Source organism: Rhizopus delemar, genomic scaffold (genome assembly GCF_000149305.1).
Source record: "Rhizopus delemar RA 99-880 supercont3.15 genomic scaffold, whole genome shotgun sequence".
Taxonomy (NCBI): domain Eukaryota; kingdom Fungi; phylum Mucoromycota; class Mucoromycetes; order Mucorales; family Rhizopodaceae; genus Rhizopus; species Rhizopus delemar.
In genome coordinates, this window is record NW_027137841.1 from 923,702 (window position 1) to 942,547 (window position 18,846).

The window sequence follows — 18,846 nt, forward strand, 5'->3', positions numbered from 1 at the left end:
TCGCCTCTGTCGGCAATTCTTGAAACACGTGTCGAAGGATGAGCTCAAACTAGTACCTTTTTTCATTCGTTCTCTTCTTCCTGCATTCGCCGCTTCTCAAGCTGTTCATCCCTATGTTCCTGTCACCCATGATCGCATAGATGCTTCACCTTTTGTGGAAGCCCTGGCTTTATTACCTTCCCCTGCTCGACCTATAATCACTCCGAAGCATTTTCGCCAACTTTGCCTTCAGCATGACAAGCTCTCAAGCTCGCACCCTCAGCTGTCGCCTCGCTCTTGGAAGTCTTTTTGGTCCTTTCCACTTCCTCATCCTAGTCGCACTGTCTGGTTTCTCGCTGTCATGTTTTGACATGTCAATAAGATAACAGTCTTACCATTCTAAGCTAAATCTTTACAAATGAGTTTGAATAAGAATAGATCCTGATAATTATCACTGCTCTGAACAGCCAAGTATCACTTTCATCTCAACAGTTGATTATGAACATCAGTTTATATAATTTTTCTTATACATGTCAAATCATATCGGTCGTAACTATCTCTTGTCATTTAATCTCAGGTCTTGCTCAACTAATATAAATAGCCTTGGAATCTTTCTTTAATAAAAGTATTCGACTTTAGAACTATTGTTCGGTCTCGTTAATTCTTCTTTGTCTATTTTAAATACTTAAAACACTTCACTCCCATATCAGTTAAAGAACAATAAGATCTATAAAAACAACAAATTAAAAATTTTCTTAATCGATTCAGTGATCATTCTTCAATCAAACGTGTCAATGATTGGATCTACGCTCATAACTACTCATTTACCCGCCAACTGATAGAAGAATATAAATAGTAGATTTTGTAATGATTTCTTTTTAACAATCAAGATTGTCTTAAATAAAGTTCAGTCTCAAAAAGTATTCTTTAGTTTACCTTTGTTATTGCCTTTTACTTTACCAGAACATAACAATAACAATTATGTCCCCCTTTAGCATTAATAACTGTTTTGTAACAATCAGATATGCTATCTATATATCGTCTACACTCGTTCACTGTAAAAGTATTCCATTTTTTTTCAATTCTTTCCCATAACTCATGTACACCTTTAGCCTTAGTGTCATATACACTCAGCTTGAGTTTAAGGTGATGCCATACGTGTTCAATAGGGTTTAAATCGGGAATTTGAGCTGACTAGCTATAGATATGATCACAGTTGAAGTTATTATCCACAAACCATTGCTTAACAAGCTTCAAAGTGTGCTTAGGATCCTTATCTTGTTGAAAATCGATATCCTCAGAAGTGCATTCATAGTACTTTAAGCTGTCCATAAGGGTAGTTTCTAAGATATTTACATAATTCACAGCTTTCATAGTTTCATCATGTATCCAACAAGCATACCCAGGTCTATCGTAAGTGATACAACCCCATACCATGACGCTTCCTTGACCACCTTTTACTGTAAGATCTAAGTAATGAGGCTGCAATGCATCGTCTGGTCGACTCCAGTAATACTTGCAACCGTCTGACCCGAAAGCATTGACCTTAGTCTCATCACTAAACACCATACGCCTCCAGTCATCGGTTGTCCAGACTTTGTGAGCCATAGCCCATGCTAAACGTTGTTCCTTGTGCTGTTTACTAAGCAAAGGCTTCTTGGCTTTAATTTTAGCTCTGAAGTTCATACTTTTAAGAAGCTTCAAGACTCCAGAATAACCAATAGTATACCCCAAACCGTTCAGATATTGATGTACTGCTTTGGATGTCTTGAATTCACCCTTTGTTACTTGTCTACGGATGTATGACTTGGTAGTTTCACCAATAATTGCTCTTCGACCAGGGGCTGCCTTCATTTGGTTTGGAAAAAACTTGTTGGCATACGTACCTAAAGTGGACTTTTTCAACCGGGAATGCCTTCCATAACTTGTTCATACAGTGGCCGTCAAAACTGGTCGCATGTTTTCATATTTTGCCTATACGCACTATCTTCTTCTTCATTTCTTAGTCTATAGCAATGAAATATAGTTCATTCGAAAGAGCAAACTCTGGACAATTATATGGTAGCACAGACATCACAGTAGAGCCAGTATACTGGTAGTAATTGGCACTTAAAGTCCGACGGTACATGCGACCAGTTTTGACGGCATTAATAAGTCAACATTTTTACACACTTTATTTAAAAAAATTAATATTTAGTCCAACGACCTTTTGCTTTAATAACTGCAGCACACCTTTTCGGCATACTTTCGATGTATTTTTGGCATTCTTCTTTGGAAATGGCATACCAGGTCTGACCTATACGCTCCCATGGCTCATGCATACTAGTTGGTGGTGCCTCATAGCTATGAAATAGCTCTCTCTTTAAATGAGCCCACATATGCTCTATGGGATTTAGGTCTGGTGATTGAGGAGGTCATTCCAATGCTTCGAATGACTGCTGGTCAATCCATTCTTTCACTACCTTCGATGTATGCTTCGGATCATTGTCCTGCTGAAACACCATTTTGGAGGAATCCAAGCCATAACTTTCCATTGTCTTGAGTAAGTCATCTTTTAAGACCTCAAGGTAGCCTTCGCGATTCATACGATGACCTACATCAACTATCCACCCAACTCCTTCCCATGTAATGCAGCTCCAGACCATGATATTGCCGCCTCCATGCTTGACGGTTTGCTGTACATGTCGCGAGTTCAATTCCTCATGGGGTAGTTTCCATGCATAAGCCTTTCCGTCGGATGCAAAACGATTTACTTTAGTCTCATCTGAGAATATGACCCGTTTCCAGTCATCCACAGTCCAATGTTGGTGCGATTTGGCCCACTGAAGGCGTTTCACGATGTTTTGGCTGCGTAGCAAAGGTTTTTGAGGCTTGACAAACGCTATAAAGCCAGCTTTTTTAAGAACGCGGCGTACGGTACTGTCACTTACAGACATTCCAAATTCTTCTTTTAGAGCTTTTTGGATCTCTACAGCGTTATTTTTTCTTCCTAAGGTGACTAATCTCCGGATGTAGTTCACCATGCGTTGGCTAATTAGAGATGGGCGACCACCTTCATCAACATTTCCACTCATCTTGAGAGATGAGCGGTACTTCTGAACAGTGGTACGACTAACACCAACTTGTTTTGCTATTTTGCTGTTTGACTTCTTGGATCTCAGCAATGAGTAGATGTTGTTTGCTTTGTCATTTGAAATTGCACGCATGTCGGATCTGCAATGGTATAATGTCTTAATGGAGTGCTGCAATTTAACAAAAAAACACTTACATGTAAGTAATATTACGATGAAAGAAGAAAGAGAAGAAAAAAATATGAAAAAATTGCAATTAAGCCACATTTTTGTGACTATATTATGTTACTTACAAACGCCGTCAAAACTGGTCGCATGTACCGTCGGACTTTAAGTGCCAATTACTACCAGTATACTGGCTCTACTGTGATGTCTGTGCTACCATATAATTGTCCAGAGTTTGCTCTTTCGAATGAACTATATTTCATTGCTATAGACTAAGAAATGAAGAAGAAGATAGTGCGTATAGGCAAAATATGAAAACATGCGACCAGTTTTGACGGCCACTGTATGTCATGCTGCTAACCAAGAGCAAATGGATTTGTATTTGAACGGATTTGCTGATAGTACGAGTCATTTGAGACAAGGTAAAGCTGAGAAAGTGCAGTACAGAAACAGACTAAAAATATTGTAAAGAAAAACACATAATGTAAGGCTATTTATACTTTGAAGGTATAAGTCATAGATTGTCATAAATAAGATTGGTATGCAAATTCCGGTGATTCCTGATTGACAAGAAAGCGATGTTTGGAATGTATTGCAAAATAAGCGGGTAGCGGAAAAATTGTCCCAGTGCGGTGTTTTTTTTTCTATTGCTGCTTAAATCAGAATGTGCAATCTCCAAGCGCTGAGCTTTTGATATTATGTAGTACAAACTGCGTCCTTTTTAATGAGCATAGAACTAGCCTCATAGCCTAAGAATTCGTTGAGTTATGGAGTCAAAAGTAAAAAAAGTTGAAACACTGGGACAATTAGTCCACCCACTGTAGATGGAGTACAGGTGGGGACTTAGGACAGAGCCTTGGAGTACACCTGTACTCGGAACGAAAGGAGTGGAGACATTGTTTTGAAGTAGGACAGACACCGAGACATCATCAAAGAGATTAGCCAGCAGCGAGACCAGACAGAAAGGAGCGGAGGAGGCGAGCATAGATTGCCATATGATACGTCTGTCGACAGTATCATAGGCGGCCTTAATATCCAAGAAGGCGACAACAGGGTAATGATTATGACGATCGCGGTAGGCACGCATCAGGTCATGCAAGCAGAGGGCTTGATCCAACGCACTACGTTGATGTCGGAAACCACCTTGCGCAACATCCAAGGGAGGAGAGACCAGCTCAACAAACGGAAAGAGACACATTTCAAACAGCTTACGGACAATAGAAGTCAGAGAGATCGGACGGTAGTGTTGTAGAACAGTAACTGATTGTAGTTGACATTAACAAATATAAGTCTTAATACAAGATCATAATTAAAATAAAATATAAGTTTATTTAAATAAGATCATACAATCAATTCCAATTAAACATATTCTAAAAGAATATGTATTGTATTCATGAGAGTTCTTTGATAAGAAGAAGTATCAACTAAAATAACCAAATCCAATCCAATGTCAGGAACATTGCTAATCTTTCACATAATTGAAATAACGCGTAAAATAACGTTATTCAAATCAGTGAGGAATTCTCAGAATAAAAGATGATCTATGACAGACATACAAAAGAACAAATGAAAAGTTTTCATAATCATAATTAGAGATTGTCGTATTTACCTTAATAATTTTCTTAATGTCGTGTGAGATCACTCAAAAGATTCTTCAACTAATAATTTGACTGTATATCATATATAGCCCAAAGTGCTATATACGATAAAAACCCCACACAATTTATACCGTACCACCTCGGACCCTAAATCACATTATTATATTCTAAAACGTAGTTTGCATTGAATGGGCTCTCTCTCTCGTCCTTACTCAATAAAGAGGTTCAAGAGACTCATCGATTATTCGACTTATTTTTATTACTTTTATTAATCGAGAGAAATAACACGCCTATTCCACAGAGATGACACTTGCTAAAGTACCTGAAGATTAGAAGAACGATCACAATAGAAGATATCAAGCCACTCACTCAATAAGATATAAATACCTGCCTTCAATTAGAATAATTTTTACTTTAACTTAAACTGAAATAAAGATCAGTCTCAAAAAGTACTCAAACTGTTTCTTGATCTTTGTTTCCATCTTTTCTTTTACTACCTAAACCATTATACAACAGGTAGTTCCCTGGCGAGGTGGGATCACCTTTCTTGTGGATGGGGACCACCTGTGCTTGACGCCAGAGAACTGGGGTATAAGACCATTGGCAGCAAATGTTGAAAAGCAAAGAGAGGATGGGAGCCAGAAGAGACTTGATAGGAAGGAGCATCTCCGTACGTACAGTGGGTCAAAAAACTGCACCAACGCAACTCAGTTTTTCGGAAATACCAGTATATCTCTGTCAGTTTAACAATAAACATTGAGATATTTGCAGATAAAAATTTGAGAATTAAAAGGAGATAGTACTTGAAAACTAGTGAATGAGTCTCTATGTAACCTCTTTATTAGATTTCAAGACGAGAGAGAGAACCCATTTAATCAAACTACGCCTTTATATAGGAAATAAAATTATTCAGGGACCGAAGTGAGTTCAAGGTCAATTTTAGTATTGAACTTGAATAATATAAATATTGTATATGGTTAATATTGTAAATGAGTCTTAGAGAATATGTAATATATAATATTATGTATTCAGTACTTGTTATTTTTTATATAAGATTTGAGTAATCTCATACGAATAATAAGTATTTAATGGGGTAAATACGACATAGCCCCCGACCAGTATGAGATTACCTTAATGAAAATCTCGTGACTATTTTGTTTTGTTTTTTTTTTTTTTTTTTTTGTAAATGAAAAGTAATTTACTTATGAAGAGATTTAAGTCGTTTACTGGAACGAGTGGCTGTGGAAGGAGTATCACAAGCGTTGTTAGTTGGAGGCTTATTACGACGAGTTCTTTTAACAGGCCGTGCTGAAGAGCCAACATTAGATTTAATTGTGGATTTTTTATCAACCAAATTAGAATTATTTTCATCATCAGAAGAGAAATGTTTCATAGCAGTACTTATAGTACCAGATGGAGTGGATTTTAGTAGTTCAGATGAAGATGGAGAATTGGTAATTGGAGCATTTTTTGGAGGAATATATTTTTTACCAAGATTTTTCCAATAATTGCGTAGTGTGTTAGGGTCATTAAACTTATCTGCAGATAGCCATTCATCCCACTCACTGCTATAGTTTTTCCAACGTACAAGGTACTCACGGTTTTTTGGAGGGCCACGATGGTTTATAACTGCTTCGATTTCGAAATTTATGATTTCATTACCTTCATCATCCAGTTCGATAACTTCTTCATTAGAGATTAATTTCAGCTCAACGGAAGTGTAGGCACGAGGCATAAGGACACCAGTTTCGTCACGTAAGATATAGGCATTTCCTTTATTTTTACGTACGACAGTATATGGTCCTTCGTAAGCAGGAGCGAGTTGACCAGATTTATTTGGAATACGAACCATGACATGAGAGCCAGGTGCATAATCAACAAGCCTATGAGAATCATTGAACTTTGCTTGTTCAAGTTCGATTTGTGCTTTGGTTTTATTAACGATAGCTGGGAATACAATATCAGTCATATAATCAATGCGTTTCATGAGCTCTTCATGAGACATTGGTGGTTTATCTTTAACTTCTTTGAGCTTATCTTTGTCAGATCGAAAACCATAAGGTTCGTTCATTTTACGTGCGAACATAAGAGAGAAAGGTGTTGAATTTAACCGTTTGGATATACGATTATTCATAGCAAGTTGAATAGATGGAAGATATAAATCCCAATCATTGCCAACACCATGTGTGGCTTTAGCCAGTAATTTTTTGACTGATTGTACAGTACGTTCACTAATTCCATTAGCAGATGGGTGTAGAGGAGTGATGAATCGATGATCATAGCCCATAGCATCAGCTAAATCTTTGGAGAGCGAGTTCTTAAACTCTGTTCCATTATCGCTTTGGAGTTTTGTAGGAAAACCCATAGTTGAGAACACGTCAATAAGAGAACGTAAAATTGTATCTGATCTTTTATCAGGTAGAGCACGAAGTATACAAAAGCGTGTGCAAACATCGATAATAACCATAAAGTAATTATTATTGTAAACGGAGGTAGTATGCATAGGACCACCAAGATCAATAGCATAATGATCACCAGGATAGTAGCTATAAATGCTACGTAGAGGATGAAAGCCTCTTTTTTCTATATTATGCTTCATACAATCTTTGCATTGCTTAATGAATTTAATGCAATCACCTATCAAGTTAGGCCAATGGATACCGTCATTATGGAGACGTTTGACCATTTGTTCAGCACCATAGTGACCAATTTTATTATGGGCATCTATAAGTAACTGTTGGTGTTCAGCCAAAGGAGGTGTAAGATAATCCGAATATAATGGCTGTGCAGATTGTACATAAAACAAGTATTGATCATTAATGTTATAATCAATATCTCTTATATCAGTATTTTCTTTAACTTGTATGATGTCCTTTTGTGCATCAGAAGTTGTAGTTTCTTGAATTACTGAAATAATGTTTATAGCAGCATTGTATTTAGAATAAGCTCGATGTTTTTTCTTTGTATTAATTGTCTCAGAAATAGCATGATTCTGTCTATATGAGGATAATCTTTTGCCTTTTTTAATATCACTTTCATGCTCGAACGTATCCTTTGGCGGATATAATCTGGATAGTTTGTCAGGTAAGACATTTTCCAAGCCGGGAACATGAATGACACTAAAGTTATAGTCAAGAATGACGTCAAGCCATTTAATAAGCATACTATTGGCATTCTTCTGGGAATGAATATAGCATAAAGCTTTATGGTCAGTGTATAAAGTAAATCGTGTGCCCCATATGAATTTATGAAATTGGGTTAAGGCATAAACTACACCAAGCAATTCACGCATTGTAACACTATAACGTTTTTCGCTTCTTGACAGGGAACGGGACATGAAACCAATGTATCTTTTGATTTTAGATATTTCGCCATTAGGTTTAGTCACTTCGAACTCTTGATATAAGCAACAACCAGTACTGTAATCTGATGAATCAGTAGCAATACAAAATGGTTTTGACAGATCAGGATGGGATAACATCAATTCTGAAGACAAAATGTGCTTGATACTATCAAAGTGCATTTGATGCTCTTTTGTCCATTCGAAAGGACCTTTAACTTTTTCATCATGACAACGCAAAGCATCTAAGGGAGCCATGAGAAGTGCAGCGTTAGGAGTATGTTGTCTAAAATAGTTGACAAATCCAAGAAAACTTTGCACTTGCTTTTGAGTAGTAGGACGAGGCCAATCGAATATATTTGTTAATTTTCGGGCATCAGTCTGCTTTCCTGAGGCAGAAATAGAATATCCCAATAAATAAACGGCTGATTTTGCCAAATAGGTCTTTTCAAAATTAATTTTTAAATTAGCATCAGTTAATATTTGCAGCACTTTTTTAACATGAAGAAAATGTGCATGTATAGATGAACTGAATATACAGATATCATCCACAAAACATTTTACATAAGGAAGATCTTTAAATAATGTTAACATTATACGAGAGAATAGCTGACTTATTGTAGATATTCCAAAAGGAGCACCTCTATACATATATTGTAAATTATTGGGCGCAGTAAAAGTAGTTTTAATTTGATCATCCTTATTTACAGGAAACTGATTAAATGCAGATTTTAGATCTAACGTGCTAAAAATGACTGCACCAGACATAGAATTGAATATATCGTTAATTAATGGAAGTTGATGATTATCAACTGGTAAGACCTTATTTAACATTCTAGGATCCAACACTAATCGAATTTTATCAGTCTTAGTGCCGTCTAGATTTTTTTTATGAGTTACTGTCATAGGCAGATTCCATCCAGATGGAGTTGCTGGAATGATAATACCTTCATCTAACCAACTATTTATTATATCCATTACTTTAGGCTGTAAAGTATATGCTATTGGATATTGTTTTACAGTGGGTGGACTAATTGTCCCAGTGTTTAAACTTTTTTTACTTTCGACTCCATAGCTCAACCAATTCTCAGGCTATGCGGATAGTTCTATGCTCATTAGAAAGGTCTCAGTCCGTGCTACATTATATCAAGCGCTCAGTGTTCGGAGATTACACGGTCTGAGGTTATCGGCAATAGAAAAAAACCACCGCACTGGGACAATTTTTCCGTTTGAACATAAATTTTATTTAATAACGGGTATGTCCCCCTTTAGCTTTAATAACTGCTTTGCAACGGTCAGGCATGCTATCTATATATCGTCTACACTCATCCACTGTAAAAGTATTCCATTCTTTTTCAATTCTTTCCCATAACTCATGTACACCTTTAGCCTTAGTGTCATATACACTCAGCTTGAGTTTAAGGTGATGCCATACGTGTTCAATAGGGTTTAAATCGGGACTTTGGGCTGGCCAGCTATAGATATGATCACAGTTGAAGTTGTTATCCACAAACCATTGCTTAGCAAGCTTTGAAATGTGCTTAGGATCCTTATCTTGTTGAAAATAGATATCCTCAGGATTGTATCCATAGTACTTTAAGCTGTCCATAAGGGTAGTTTCTAAGATATTTACATAATCTACAGCTTTCATAGTCCCATCATGTATCCAACAAGCATACCCAAATCCATCGTAAGTGATACAACCCCGTACCATGACACTTCCTTGGCCACCTTTTACTGTAAGGTCTAAGTGATAAGGCTGCAATGCATAGTCTGGTCGACTCCAGTAATATTTGCAACCGTCTGACCCGAAAACATTGCCTTCGTCTCATCACTAAGCACCATACGCCTCCAATCATCGGTTGTCCAGACTTTGTGAGCCATTGCTCATGCTAAACGTCGTTCCTTGTGCTGCTTACTAAGCAAAGGCTTCTTGGCTTTAATTTTAGCTCTAAAGTTCATGCTTTTAAGAAGCTTCAAGGCTGCAGAATAACCAATAGTATACCCCAAACCATTCAGATATTGATGTACTGCTTTGGATGTCTTGAATTCACCCTTTATTACTTGTCTACGGATGTATGACTTGGTAGTTTCACCAATAGTTGCTCTTCGACCAGGGGCTGCCTTCATTCTGTTTGAAAAGAACTAATTGATATACCTATCTAAAGTGGATTTTTTCAATCCGGAAATGCGTTCCATAACTTGTTCATATGTCATGTTACTAGCCAAGAGCAATTGGATTTGATTTTGAGCAGATTTGCTGATAGTACGAGTCATTTGAGGCAAGATAAAGTTGAGAAAGTACAGTATAGAAAGAGACAAAAAATATTGTAAAAAAAACTGACAACGTACGGTTATTTATACTTTACATTAAAGGTATGAGTCATAGATTGTCATAAATAAGGTTGGTATGCAAATTCCGGTGATTTATGATTGATAAGAAAGCGATGTTTGGAATGGATTGCAAAATAAGCGGGTAGCGGAAAAATTGTCCCAGTGCGGTGGTTTTTTTCTATTGCCGATAACCTCAGACCGTGTAATCTTCGAACACTGAGTGCTTGATATAATGTAGCACGGACTGAGACCTTTCTAATGAGCATAGAACTATCCGCATAGCCTGAGAATTGGTTGAGCTATGGAGTCGAAAGTAAAAAAAGTTTAAACACTGGGACAATTAGTCCACCCACTGTATTTAATGGGGTAAATACGACAAACATTACGAAACTTGGAACAAAAAGAGTTAATGCTGTTACTATTTATTGACAAAAGTTTCAAATTCAGATGCGGAGAATTGATCTAAAAAGCACTCAGCAAAAAGAGGAGGTCGGTTGGTGCAGTTTTTTGACTTTTTTAATATTTAGTGGATCCACCTTTTTCTGCTAAGACTGCTTGTATTCTGTCGGGCATACTGTCTATATATTTGATGCATTGCTTCTTAGTAAACGAATTCCATTCATTTTCGACTCTTTGCCACAGTTCATGGACACTGGTCGCCCTACTATCATACATGCTTAGCTTTAACTTCAAATGATGCCATATATGTTTAATAGGATTAAGATCTGGACTTTGTGATGGCCAATCGTCAATGTAAATCATGCCACTATCCTTCATCCATTGTGTCGTGGACTTTGACCGATGTTTAGGATCATTGTCGTGCTGAAATACCGACGTTTCCCAGTTCAGACCATAGTACTCCATAGTGTCTTTTAGACTTGTACCAAGGATTTCTTGGTATACCTCTGAATTCATGGTACCTTCATAGATCTGACATGCGTATCCAGGTCCTTCGCTGGTTATACAAGCCCATAACATGAGACCACCGCCTCCATGCTTCACAGTAACGTCGATATGGTGAGGCTGTAAACGATCACATTTTCTTTTCCAGTAATACTTGCAACTGTTAAGGATACATAAGATTATAGTCACTTTATTTTAGTAGAAGGAATCAAATATGATCCTGAATAATATGTTGACATAACTTGGAATCATTTATAACATTATTCCCAACACAGATCAATAAAAGACTTTGATTAGATTTTTATATTAAGCTTTATCCATATTAACTTCACATAGTCAAATAATATGACATGGTTGTAATATAGTTTATTGATGATATGAGCATGTTGAATAAGGAATGACAATTACTTACCGGATCATCTTTAATCATGTAAACTGTTGTAAACATAGTTATTTTCTATAAGATATCAGTTGTATTAAAATAATAACGATACACAAAGATTAAACTATGATTGAACAAATCCACACTTTTCCAAATTTAGAACAATAAGGTCAGTATTTATCATCCTAGAGAGTCTAATCAATTGTCAACCCCAAAAGTAATTAGATCAAAGTTAATTGACTGGTTATTATTTCTATTGTTCAACTTCAGATGCATATATTAGAACATCGACAAGCTTTAGCTTAATCATTGGTTCTTCAGCACGACATCGTTACCGAGTCTATATCTTTTATATCTACGCTCACAAAGAATATAAATAGATGCCAACTTTTTATCCATTAAACGGGGCTCTTTTGGCAATATAAAGAAATCTGCAATAAAGAAGGATTTTAATTTTATATTGCTGTTATTGTTTTTTTGTTTAATTTTTTATTTAATCTTACGATTAAAACATAAACATTTATCCTAACTGAGATATTATTATTATCCATAATATCCAATCACGGAACTAGAGGATTTTATATTCATCCGTACCGTCTCCTAAATAGTCCTACATCCAGAGTTATCTGAAACCATCCCAATAGCATAATTGACAATACAAACTAGGAACAGGCTAAACTAATAATTAGAAATAGTAATCATCTATTCTGTCGAATTGATCATAAATCTGTCCTAATTCTTTATCCGTATCATGTCTATAAATACTCTCACTTTTTACATGTAGAATTTATCATATTCAATCTTAGTTATCTTAACTTAATAAAGAAATACCAAGTTCTAACAGTATTTCTTTATCTTTGTTGTTATACTATCTTTTACCTACAGTAGGTCAAAAAACTGCTGCAAGGAATCCATTTTTCTTGGTTTTTGTTGCGCACATCCTGTTACAATGGCACAAACTGCCTCTGTTCCCACATAGTAAATCTTCTACATGTCTTGAAAAATCCGAAAGAGTTTATGCCCTATTGGATAAGTATTGAAGGAAGTATGAGATGCGCAATTTGAAAATTTGGAAAAACGAAAATTTGAACGGAATGAATTTATTTATTAATATTTAGTTGACCCTCCTTTTTTATTAATAACCTCTTGAATCCTTGCCGGCATGCTATCGATATACCTTTGGCAAAGATCTTTGTCAAAGCCATTCCATACTTTTTCTACTCGTTCCCAAAGCTCATCCGTATTCTTTGCTCTACGTTCGTAACAGCTAAGCTTCAACTTCAATTGATGCCATACGTGTTCTATTGGATTTAAGTCCGGACTCTGAGCTGGCCAATCGCTAATATACCGCACTTGATGATTATCTAACCAGTCTATTGTAGATTTTGCCTTGTGCTTTGGATCATTATCATGCTGAAAGTAAATGTTGGACCAGTTGAAATTGTAGTATTGCATAGTATCACGAAGCGTAGTGTCCAATATATGCTGATAAACATTCGCGTTCATTTTCCCATCGTAAATTTGACAAGCATATCCTGGTCCTTCAGAAGTTATACAGCCCCACATCATCAATTTGCCTGCTCCATGCTTGACTGTAAGTTCTAGATGATGCGGTTGAAGAGGATCATTTGGTCTTTTCCAATAATACTTACAGCCATCAGAGCCCCATACGTTGATCTTGGTTTCATCAGAAAAGACGACTTTTCGCCATTCTTCTACTGTCCAATCCTGATGCTTCTTGGCCCATTCTAATCGATGCTGCATATGAGCTTTTGTCAAAAACGGCTTCTTTTTTTTTATTGAAGAATGGAACTCCATTGATTTCAGTACGTTAATTGCTGACTGGTATGAGATATCGTAGCCAAGTTGAACCAGCTCCCGGTGTACCTCTTTGGCAGTCTTTAGAACCCCTTCAATGACTTTTCTTTTTATTAACCGCTTCGTCACTTTGGAGACTACTGTAGGTCTACCACCTATGCTTTTTGTCCTATTTGGAAACAACCGTCTAGAGTATCTACTGACAGTTGATTCATGTACTCCAATTTCTTTAGCAATATCGTACGTTGATGTGGATCCAGTTAATGCTTGCTTGAGATCGTCTACTTTTCCTTCTGGCAGTCGTTTAGGCATGCGATTGGTAATAAGGTAAAAAAGAGAAATAATTTAAGTAAGGAAATATAAAATTTAAAATAAAGGAATTGTAAGCGCTTTTATATACTGGCAACATTCTAATCATGTCAAGAATGTGAAAAATTATGATAGCAACCGGTTGGGTCGTATTAAAATTCGTCATTTCAAACATATCTGAACAAGTAAAAAATGTCGGATGTTCATAATACTACCTTTAGCGATCTCAAATTCCACCAATAACCATTGCCCATATCCGATAATCGACGAATAAATGCATTTTCCATTGAGGTACAAACAGTCAAAATTTGGGATAGTTTGGTGCAGTACCCATGGAAAACCAGCTGTAAAACCGGAATTTTGCAATTCCTTGCAGCAGTTTTTTGACCTACTGTAAAACCCCCTATCCTAAACAGCAACCATCAGAGCCCCAAATGTTGATTTTCGTCTCATCAGAAAAGATAACACGTCGCCAATCATGTACTGTCCAACATTGATGCTTTTTTGCCCATGCTAATCGAGCCTTCTTGTGCTTTTCAGTCAATAATGGCTTCTTTTTTTTTTTATCTCAGCATAAATTTCAACTGAATGTAATACATTAATTGCTGATTGATACGACATAGGGTGTCCCAGTTCCTCCAACTTCATTTACACATCCTTCGCAGTCTTCAAACAACCTGTGAGTACTTGTCTCTTGATATATCGACGTGTTGGCTCTGCCACAATGCTCGGTCTACATCCTCTTTTACGTATTCTATTGTGTATCCATGTATTTGCATACCTACTGACGGTATTTCTATGCACTCCAACCCGTTTCCCAATGACTGCGGGGTCAACGTCATTCTCTAATAATGCTTTGATACTGTTTTGAATATCGTGTTTTAATCGTAAGATTAAATAAAAAATTAAGCAAAAAAACAATAACAGCAATATAAAATTAAAATCCTTCTTTATTGCAGATTTCTTTATATTGCCAAAAGAGCCCCGTTTAATGGATAAAAAGTTGGCATCTATTTATATTCTTTGTGAGCGTAGATATAAAAGATATAGACTCGGTAACGATGTCGTGCTGAAGAACCAATGATTAAGCTAAAGCTTGTCGATGTTCTAATATATGCATCTGAAGTTGAACAATAGAAATAATAACCAGTCAATTAACTTTGATCTAATTACTTTTGGGGTTGACAATTGATTAGACTCTCTAGGATGATAAATACTGACCTTATTGTTCTAAATTTGGAAAAGTGTGGATTTGTTCAATCATAGTTTAATCTTTGTATATCGTTATTTATTTTAATACAACTGATATCTTATAGAAAATAACTACAGTGACTCCCAAAACTGTCCCAATGTTTTGTAATTTTGTCTTTTACTGTCAATGGTGCGATTGCTGATTGTATAAAATATGCCTTGTTGTACCTCATTTGAAAGCTACAGTAGTGTAGATGTACGTGGTGCAAACTAAATCTCAATGATTGTAGCACAGACGGAGATAATGCATGTAACAAATGACCGGTGCATTGGGACAGTTTTGGGAGCATATTTAAAAAATCAGAATATCTACAAAATATCCATCCACAACTTGCATACAATCACCAAACTGCATATATTAGCGCCAGCAACGTCTCCGATGTCCCAACTATCATCTGCTTAACTTTTAAACTCCTACTCTGCTATAACTCGCTCATTAAATCTCAACGTGAAACAAGTCCCTCAAGATATGGTATTTCAAGCTATTACTCTCCTTAAACAAGGTAAGTCGGTTCGGGAGATGGAAGAAATGACGGGTTTAAGCAAGAGTACGGTTGGTAAACTCCGAAAATCCCATTGTTCTAGTGTTATGAAGCCGAACGGGGGTCGATCCAAGGCGTTGTCTGCAGCTAATGAACGTTACTATGTACGCAAAGTCACCAAAGATCGTGTTCTGAGTACTGTAACAGTTACAGAATGTCTTGAAAACGGTATTGGAAAGAAAGCAGGTGTTGAAACTGTTCCTTAAGCCCTTCGGAAGGCAGGCTTAGGTGTGATTGAGAAGCCAAAGAAGCCATTACTCAGCGCAAAGAATATCCGCAACAGACTTTCTTGGTGCATTGCTCACAGTGACTTCACAGTAGGAGACTGGAGAGGCGTTATTTGGTCAGACGAGACAAAAATCAATAGATTTAATTCGGATAGATGCACCTGGGCTTGGATTCGATCAGGGGAAAGCCTGAAATCCCATCATGTGAAGATTGCTGTTAAGCACGGTGGATGCAATAATATGCTGTGGAGTGCCATTACCTATGCTGGGGTTGGTTGGATATGCAAAATCAATGGTAATATGGACAAAGCATTGTACAAAGAGATATTGGAAGGTAAGTTGGAGCGTACGATAGAATATGGTGTCGATAAACTAGGCTTCGAACGTCATCAGGTGATTTGCCAGCATGACAACGACACTAAGCATACATCAACAGTAGTAAAGGAGTACCTTCAAAAACACTCTTATGATGTTTTACGATGTCCTGCACAACCTCCTGACTTAAAGCCTAACAAAAACATGTAATCATCGGTGAAAAGGAGGCTTAATGACTATGCAACTGTATTAAAAGGCATGAATGAGCTTTATGAACGTATGATCAAGTTTGGTATGAGCTTATGATGCCGGAAAAGTGACAAAAAGTTACAGAAAGTATACCACAGCATATACGTAAGTGTATTTAGAACAAAGGACGTTGGTTCAACTATTAAGAATAAATAAATAAAAAGATTCTGATTTTTCAATATGCTCCCAAAACTGTCCCAATGCACCGGTCATTTGTTACATGCATTATCTCCGTCTGTGCTACAATCATTGAGATTTAGTTTGCACCACGTACATCTACACTACTGTAGCTTTCAAATGAGGTACAACAAGGCATATTTTATACAATCAGCAATCGCACCATTGACAGTAAAAGACAAAATTACAAAACATTGGGACAGTTTTGGGAGTCACTGTATGTTTACAACACCCAGCAATACTCCCAAAAGGGCAAGAATTTCTATGAGCATTGCTGGATCATCATCCACTGTTGTTTCTACTTCTGTTCCCGCTTCTGTTCCCGCTTCTGTTCCTGCTCCTGCTCCTGCTTCTGCTCCTGCTCCTGTTTCCGCTTCTGCTTCTGCTTCTGTTCCTTTTCCTGCTCCTGTGTCCGTTCCTGTCCCTCTGTCCGCTCCTGTCCCTGTGTCTGCTCCTGTTGCAAGCTTTGGCAGCTATACTGGTGCAGAGGCCATTGGAGCAGCCTCTGGTTTCACACCAGAGATAATGGCTGCCCAAATGCAGTTTTTTGCTCAAATGTGGCAACAGCAACAGCAACAACTGCAGCAGCAGCAGCATCCAGTTCAACAGCCACAGCAAGGGCATCAGTATATTGCTGTGGATGAGATCAACAGGATCAGAAAGCAGTGTAGTGTAAGTCTAAAATCAAAGTATCAATTAGCAAATACAATTTAATAACTTCATTTCTTTTTTTTTTTTTTTTTTTTTTCTTACATTATAGGATCACATAGCTGATCACTACCGTGAATACTTGGTTGGCCGTGGCATCAAGTTTGATACGCTCAAGTCCATCACCGACAAGGCCAACAGAAAAGTAAAAAATCTGTTGCGCGATGAAGTCAGGAAGCATCAACGCTTCAATGGCCTGACTGATTCGCAAGTATTCACCATGATTAGAAGCAAGTTCTATTACATGGTGGATAAGGCAAATGGGAAAGCTGTGACGACACCAACGTCAGCCTGCCGCAGCCGCCTAAATGCAGTAAGTACTTGATATTTAAAAATTGGGATATAAAATGTCTATAATACTTACATCAATACTTTATAATAGAAACTCCTTAACAGGAGAGTTGCTTACAACGCTAACGCAGCTGCATACCAAGCCCGGTTCCCATTTGCCGAAAAGATCTTGACGGTTGATTGGACCTCTGATGAGGAGAATGGCCCAGAAGATGAAGATGGCCGTACGTTTATTGTCAAACGGCCATCATTCAGAAGTGAAAGAGTAAGTATGACATATCAATAAATCTCATTTTCTAATATACCTTAATTGTCTACAGGTAGTGGAATTCCACAAAGAGCTCCAGAAAGGGTACAAAGAATTACAAAAGAAAAAGGGAGCTCCACCAACAATTAGAAGAAGAGTGCAAAATGTTGAGATGGAGTTCCCAGATAAACTCGATCATGAGTATTACCCTTCCTGGGCTTTTTCTTCCCCTGCTCTTGGCTTCCCCACTTCTGTTTCTGGTTCTTCCTCCTCTGCTTCCGCCAACCCAATGCCATAGGCATCCACTTTTTTGTTTCCTTTCTTTTTTGTTTCTTGTTTTGTTGCCTCTTACCAAATTGAATAAACATTTGTTAAAAAAAAACTGGTCTATTGAATGATTCTTTAGTAAAATATATAAAATAATAATAATGATAATGATAAAAATAATGATAAATGATTGAATTGTTTTTCATATTTGTTACATATAAATCTTTCTTGGAAGAGAGAGAGTGAGAATATGATTGTCAATGTAAGGCTTGACAGCAACAGGATTGTAAATGCGATGAATCGGAAGTATATTTTGTCTTGACACTGGTTCATACTGGTTCTTCCACACTTGGATGCCAGTACCATCAAAGGAGGGGAAATGTTGGGTCGCATGGCTGTACCAATTGACAAATGCAAAGTAATGATTGTTGTTACCAAATGAATGAGTAAAAAAATATGATATTTGACCAATGCGCAGTTGATTGTCGACAATGGCCTGAATGAATGATGATGGTGATGATGATAATGAATTGGCACTTGATGGCTGGTAAAGCTGTCCAAGCAAAGTGATTTTTTTGAATGAGTGTATGGTGGTATCAATGTATGTATTTGTGATCATAGGTGCATAGGTATTCATATAGTAATTTCTTAAAGCATCATAATGCTCATGGCA

The 18,846-nt window shown here is 37.0% G+C and overlaps 8 protein-coding genes across 8 annotated transcripts; 2 read left to right on the forward strand and 6 right to left on the reverse strand.

Moving 5' to 3' along the window:
* Positions 1–1,173: 1,173 nt before the first annotated feature.
* On the reverse strand, positions 1,174–1,833 carry RO3G_15140 (uncharacterized protein; the record flags this gene model as incomplete). Its single annotated transcript, XM_067669724.1, has 1 exon — positions 1,174–1,833. The coding sequence occupies one exon, from the start codon at positions 1,831–1,833 to the stop codon at positions 1,174–1,176; it is 660 nt and encodes a 219-aa protein (XP_067525825.1).
* Positions 1,834–2,393: 560 nt separating this feature from the next.
* On the reverse strand, positions 2,394–3,185 carry RO3G_15141 (uncharacterized protein; the record flags this gene model as incomplete). Its single annotated transcript, XM_067669725.1, has 1 exon — positions 2,394–3,185. The coding sequence occupies one exon, from the start codon at positions 3,183–3,185 to the stop codon at positions 2,394–2,396; it is 792 nt and encodes a 263-aa protein (XP_067525826.1).
* A 726-nt stretch (positions 3,186–3,911) lies between these two features.
* On the reverse strand, positions 3,912–4,302 carry RO3G_15142 (uncharacterized protein; the record flags this gene model as incomplete). The annotated part of the gene is made up of 2 exons (XM_067669726.1): positions 3,912–3,964; positions 4,035–4,302. 2 exons carry the CDS (start codon positions 4,300–4,302, stop codon positions 3,912–3,914), a joined length of 321 nt encoding a protein of 106 aa, XP_067525827.1.
* Positions 4,303–6,011: 1,709 nt separating this feature from the next.
* Positions 6,012–8,987, reverse strand: RO3G_15143 (uncharacterized protein; the record flags this gene model as incomplete). Its single annotated transcript, XM_067669727.1, has 1 exon — positions 6,012–8,987. One exon carries the CDS (start codon positions 8,985–8,987, stop codon positions 6,012–6,014), a length of 2,976 nt encoding a protein of 991 aa, XP_067525828.1.
* Positions 8,988–10,040: 1,053 nt separating this feature from the next.
* On the reverse strand, positions 10,041–10,283 carry RO3G_15144 (transposase; the record flags this gene model as incomplete). The annotated part of the gene is made up of 1 exon (XM_067669728.1): positions 10,041–10,283. One exon carries the CDS (start codon positions 10,281–10,283, stop codon positions 10,041–10,043), a length of 243 nt encoding a protein of 80 aa, XP_067525829.1.
* A 2,504-nt stretch (positions 10,284–12,787) lies between these two features.
* Positions 12,788–13,536, reverse strand: RO3G_15145 (uncharacterized protein; the record flags this gene model as incomplete). Its single annotated transcript, XM_067669729.1, has 2 exons — positions 12,788–12,794; positions 12,950–13,536. The coding sequence occupies 2 exons, from the start codon at positions 13,534–13,536 to the stop codon at positions 12,788–12,790; spliced, it is 594 nt and encodes a 197-aa protein (XP_067525830.1).
* Positions 13,537–15,679: 2,143 nt separating this feature from the next.
* On the forward strand, positions 15,680–16,444 carry RO3G_15146 (uncharacterized protein; the record flags this gene model as incomplete). The annotated part of the gene is made up of 3 exons (XM_067669730.1): positions 15,680–15,860; positions 15,900–16,214; positions 16,275–16,444. The coding sequence occupies 3 exons, from the start codon at positions 15,680–15,682 to the stop codon at positions 16,442–16,444; spliced, it is 666 nt and encodes a 221-aa protein (XP_067525831.1).
* Positions 16,445–16,924: 480 nt separating this feature from the next.
* RO3G_15147 (uncharacterized protein) lies at positions 16,925–18,204 on the forward strand (the record flags this gene model as incomplete). Its single annotated transcript, XM_067669731.1, has 4 exons — positions 16,925–17,332; positions 17,421–17,681; positions 17,751–17,924; positions 17,980–18,204. The coding sequence occupies 4 exons, from the start codon at positions 16,925–16,927 to the stop codon at positions 18,202–18,204; spliced, it is 1,068 nt and encodes a 355-aa protein (XP_067525832.1).
* Positions 18,205–18,846: the final 642 nt, after the last annotated feature.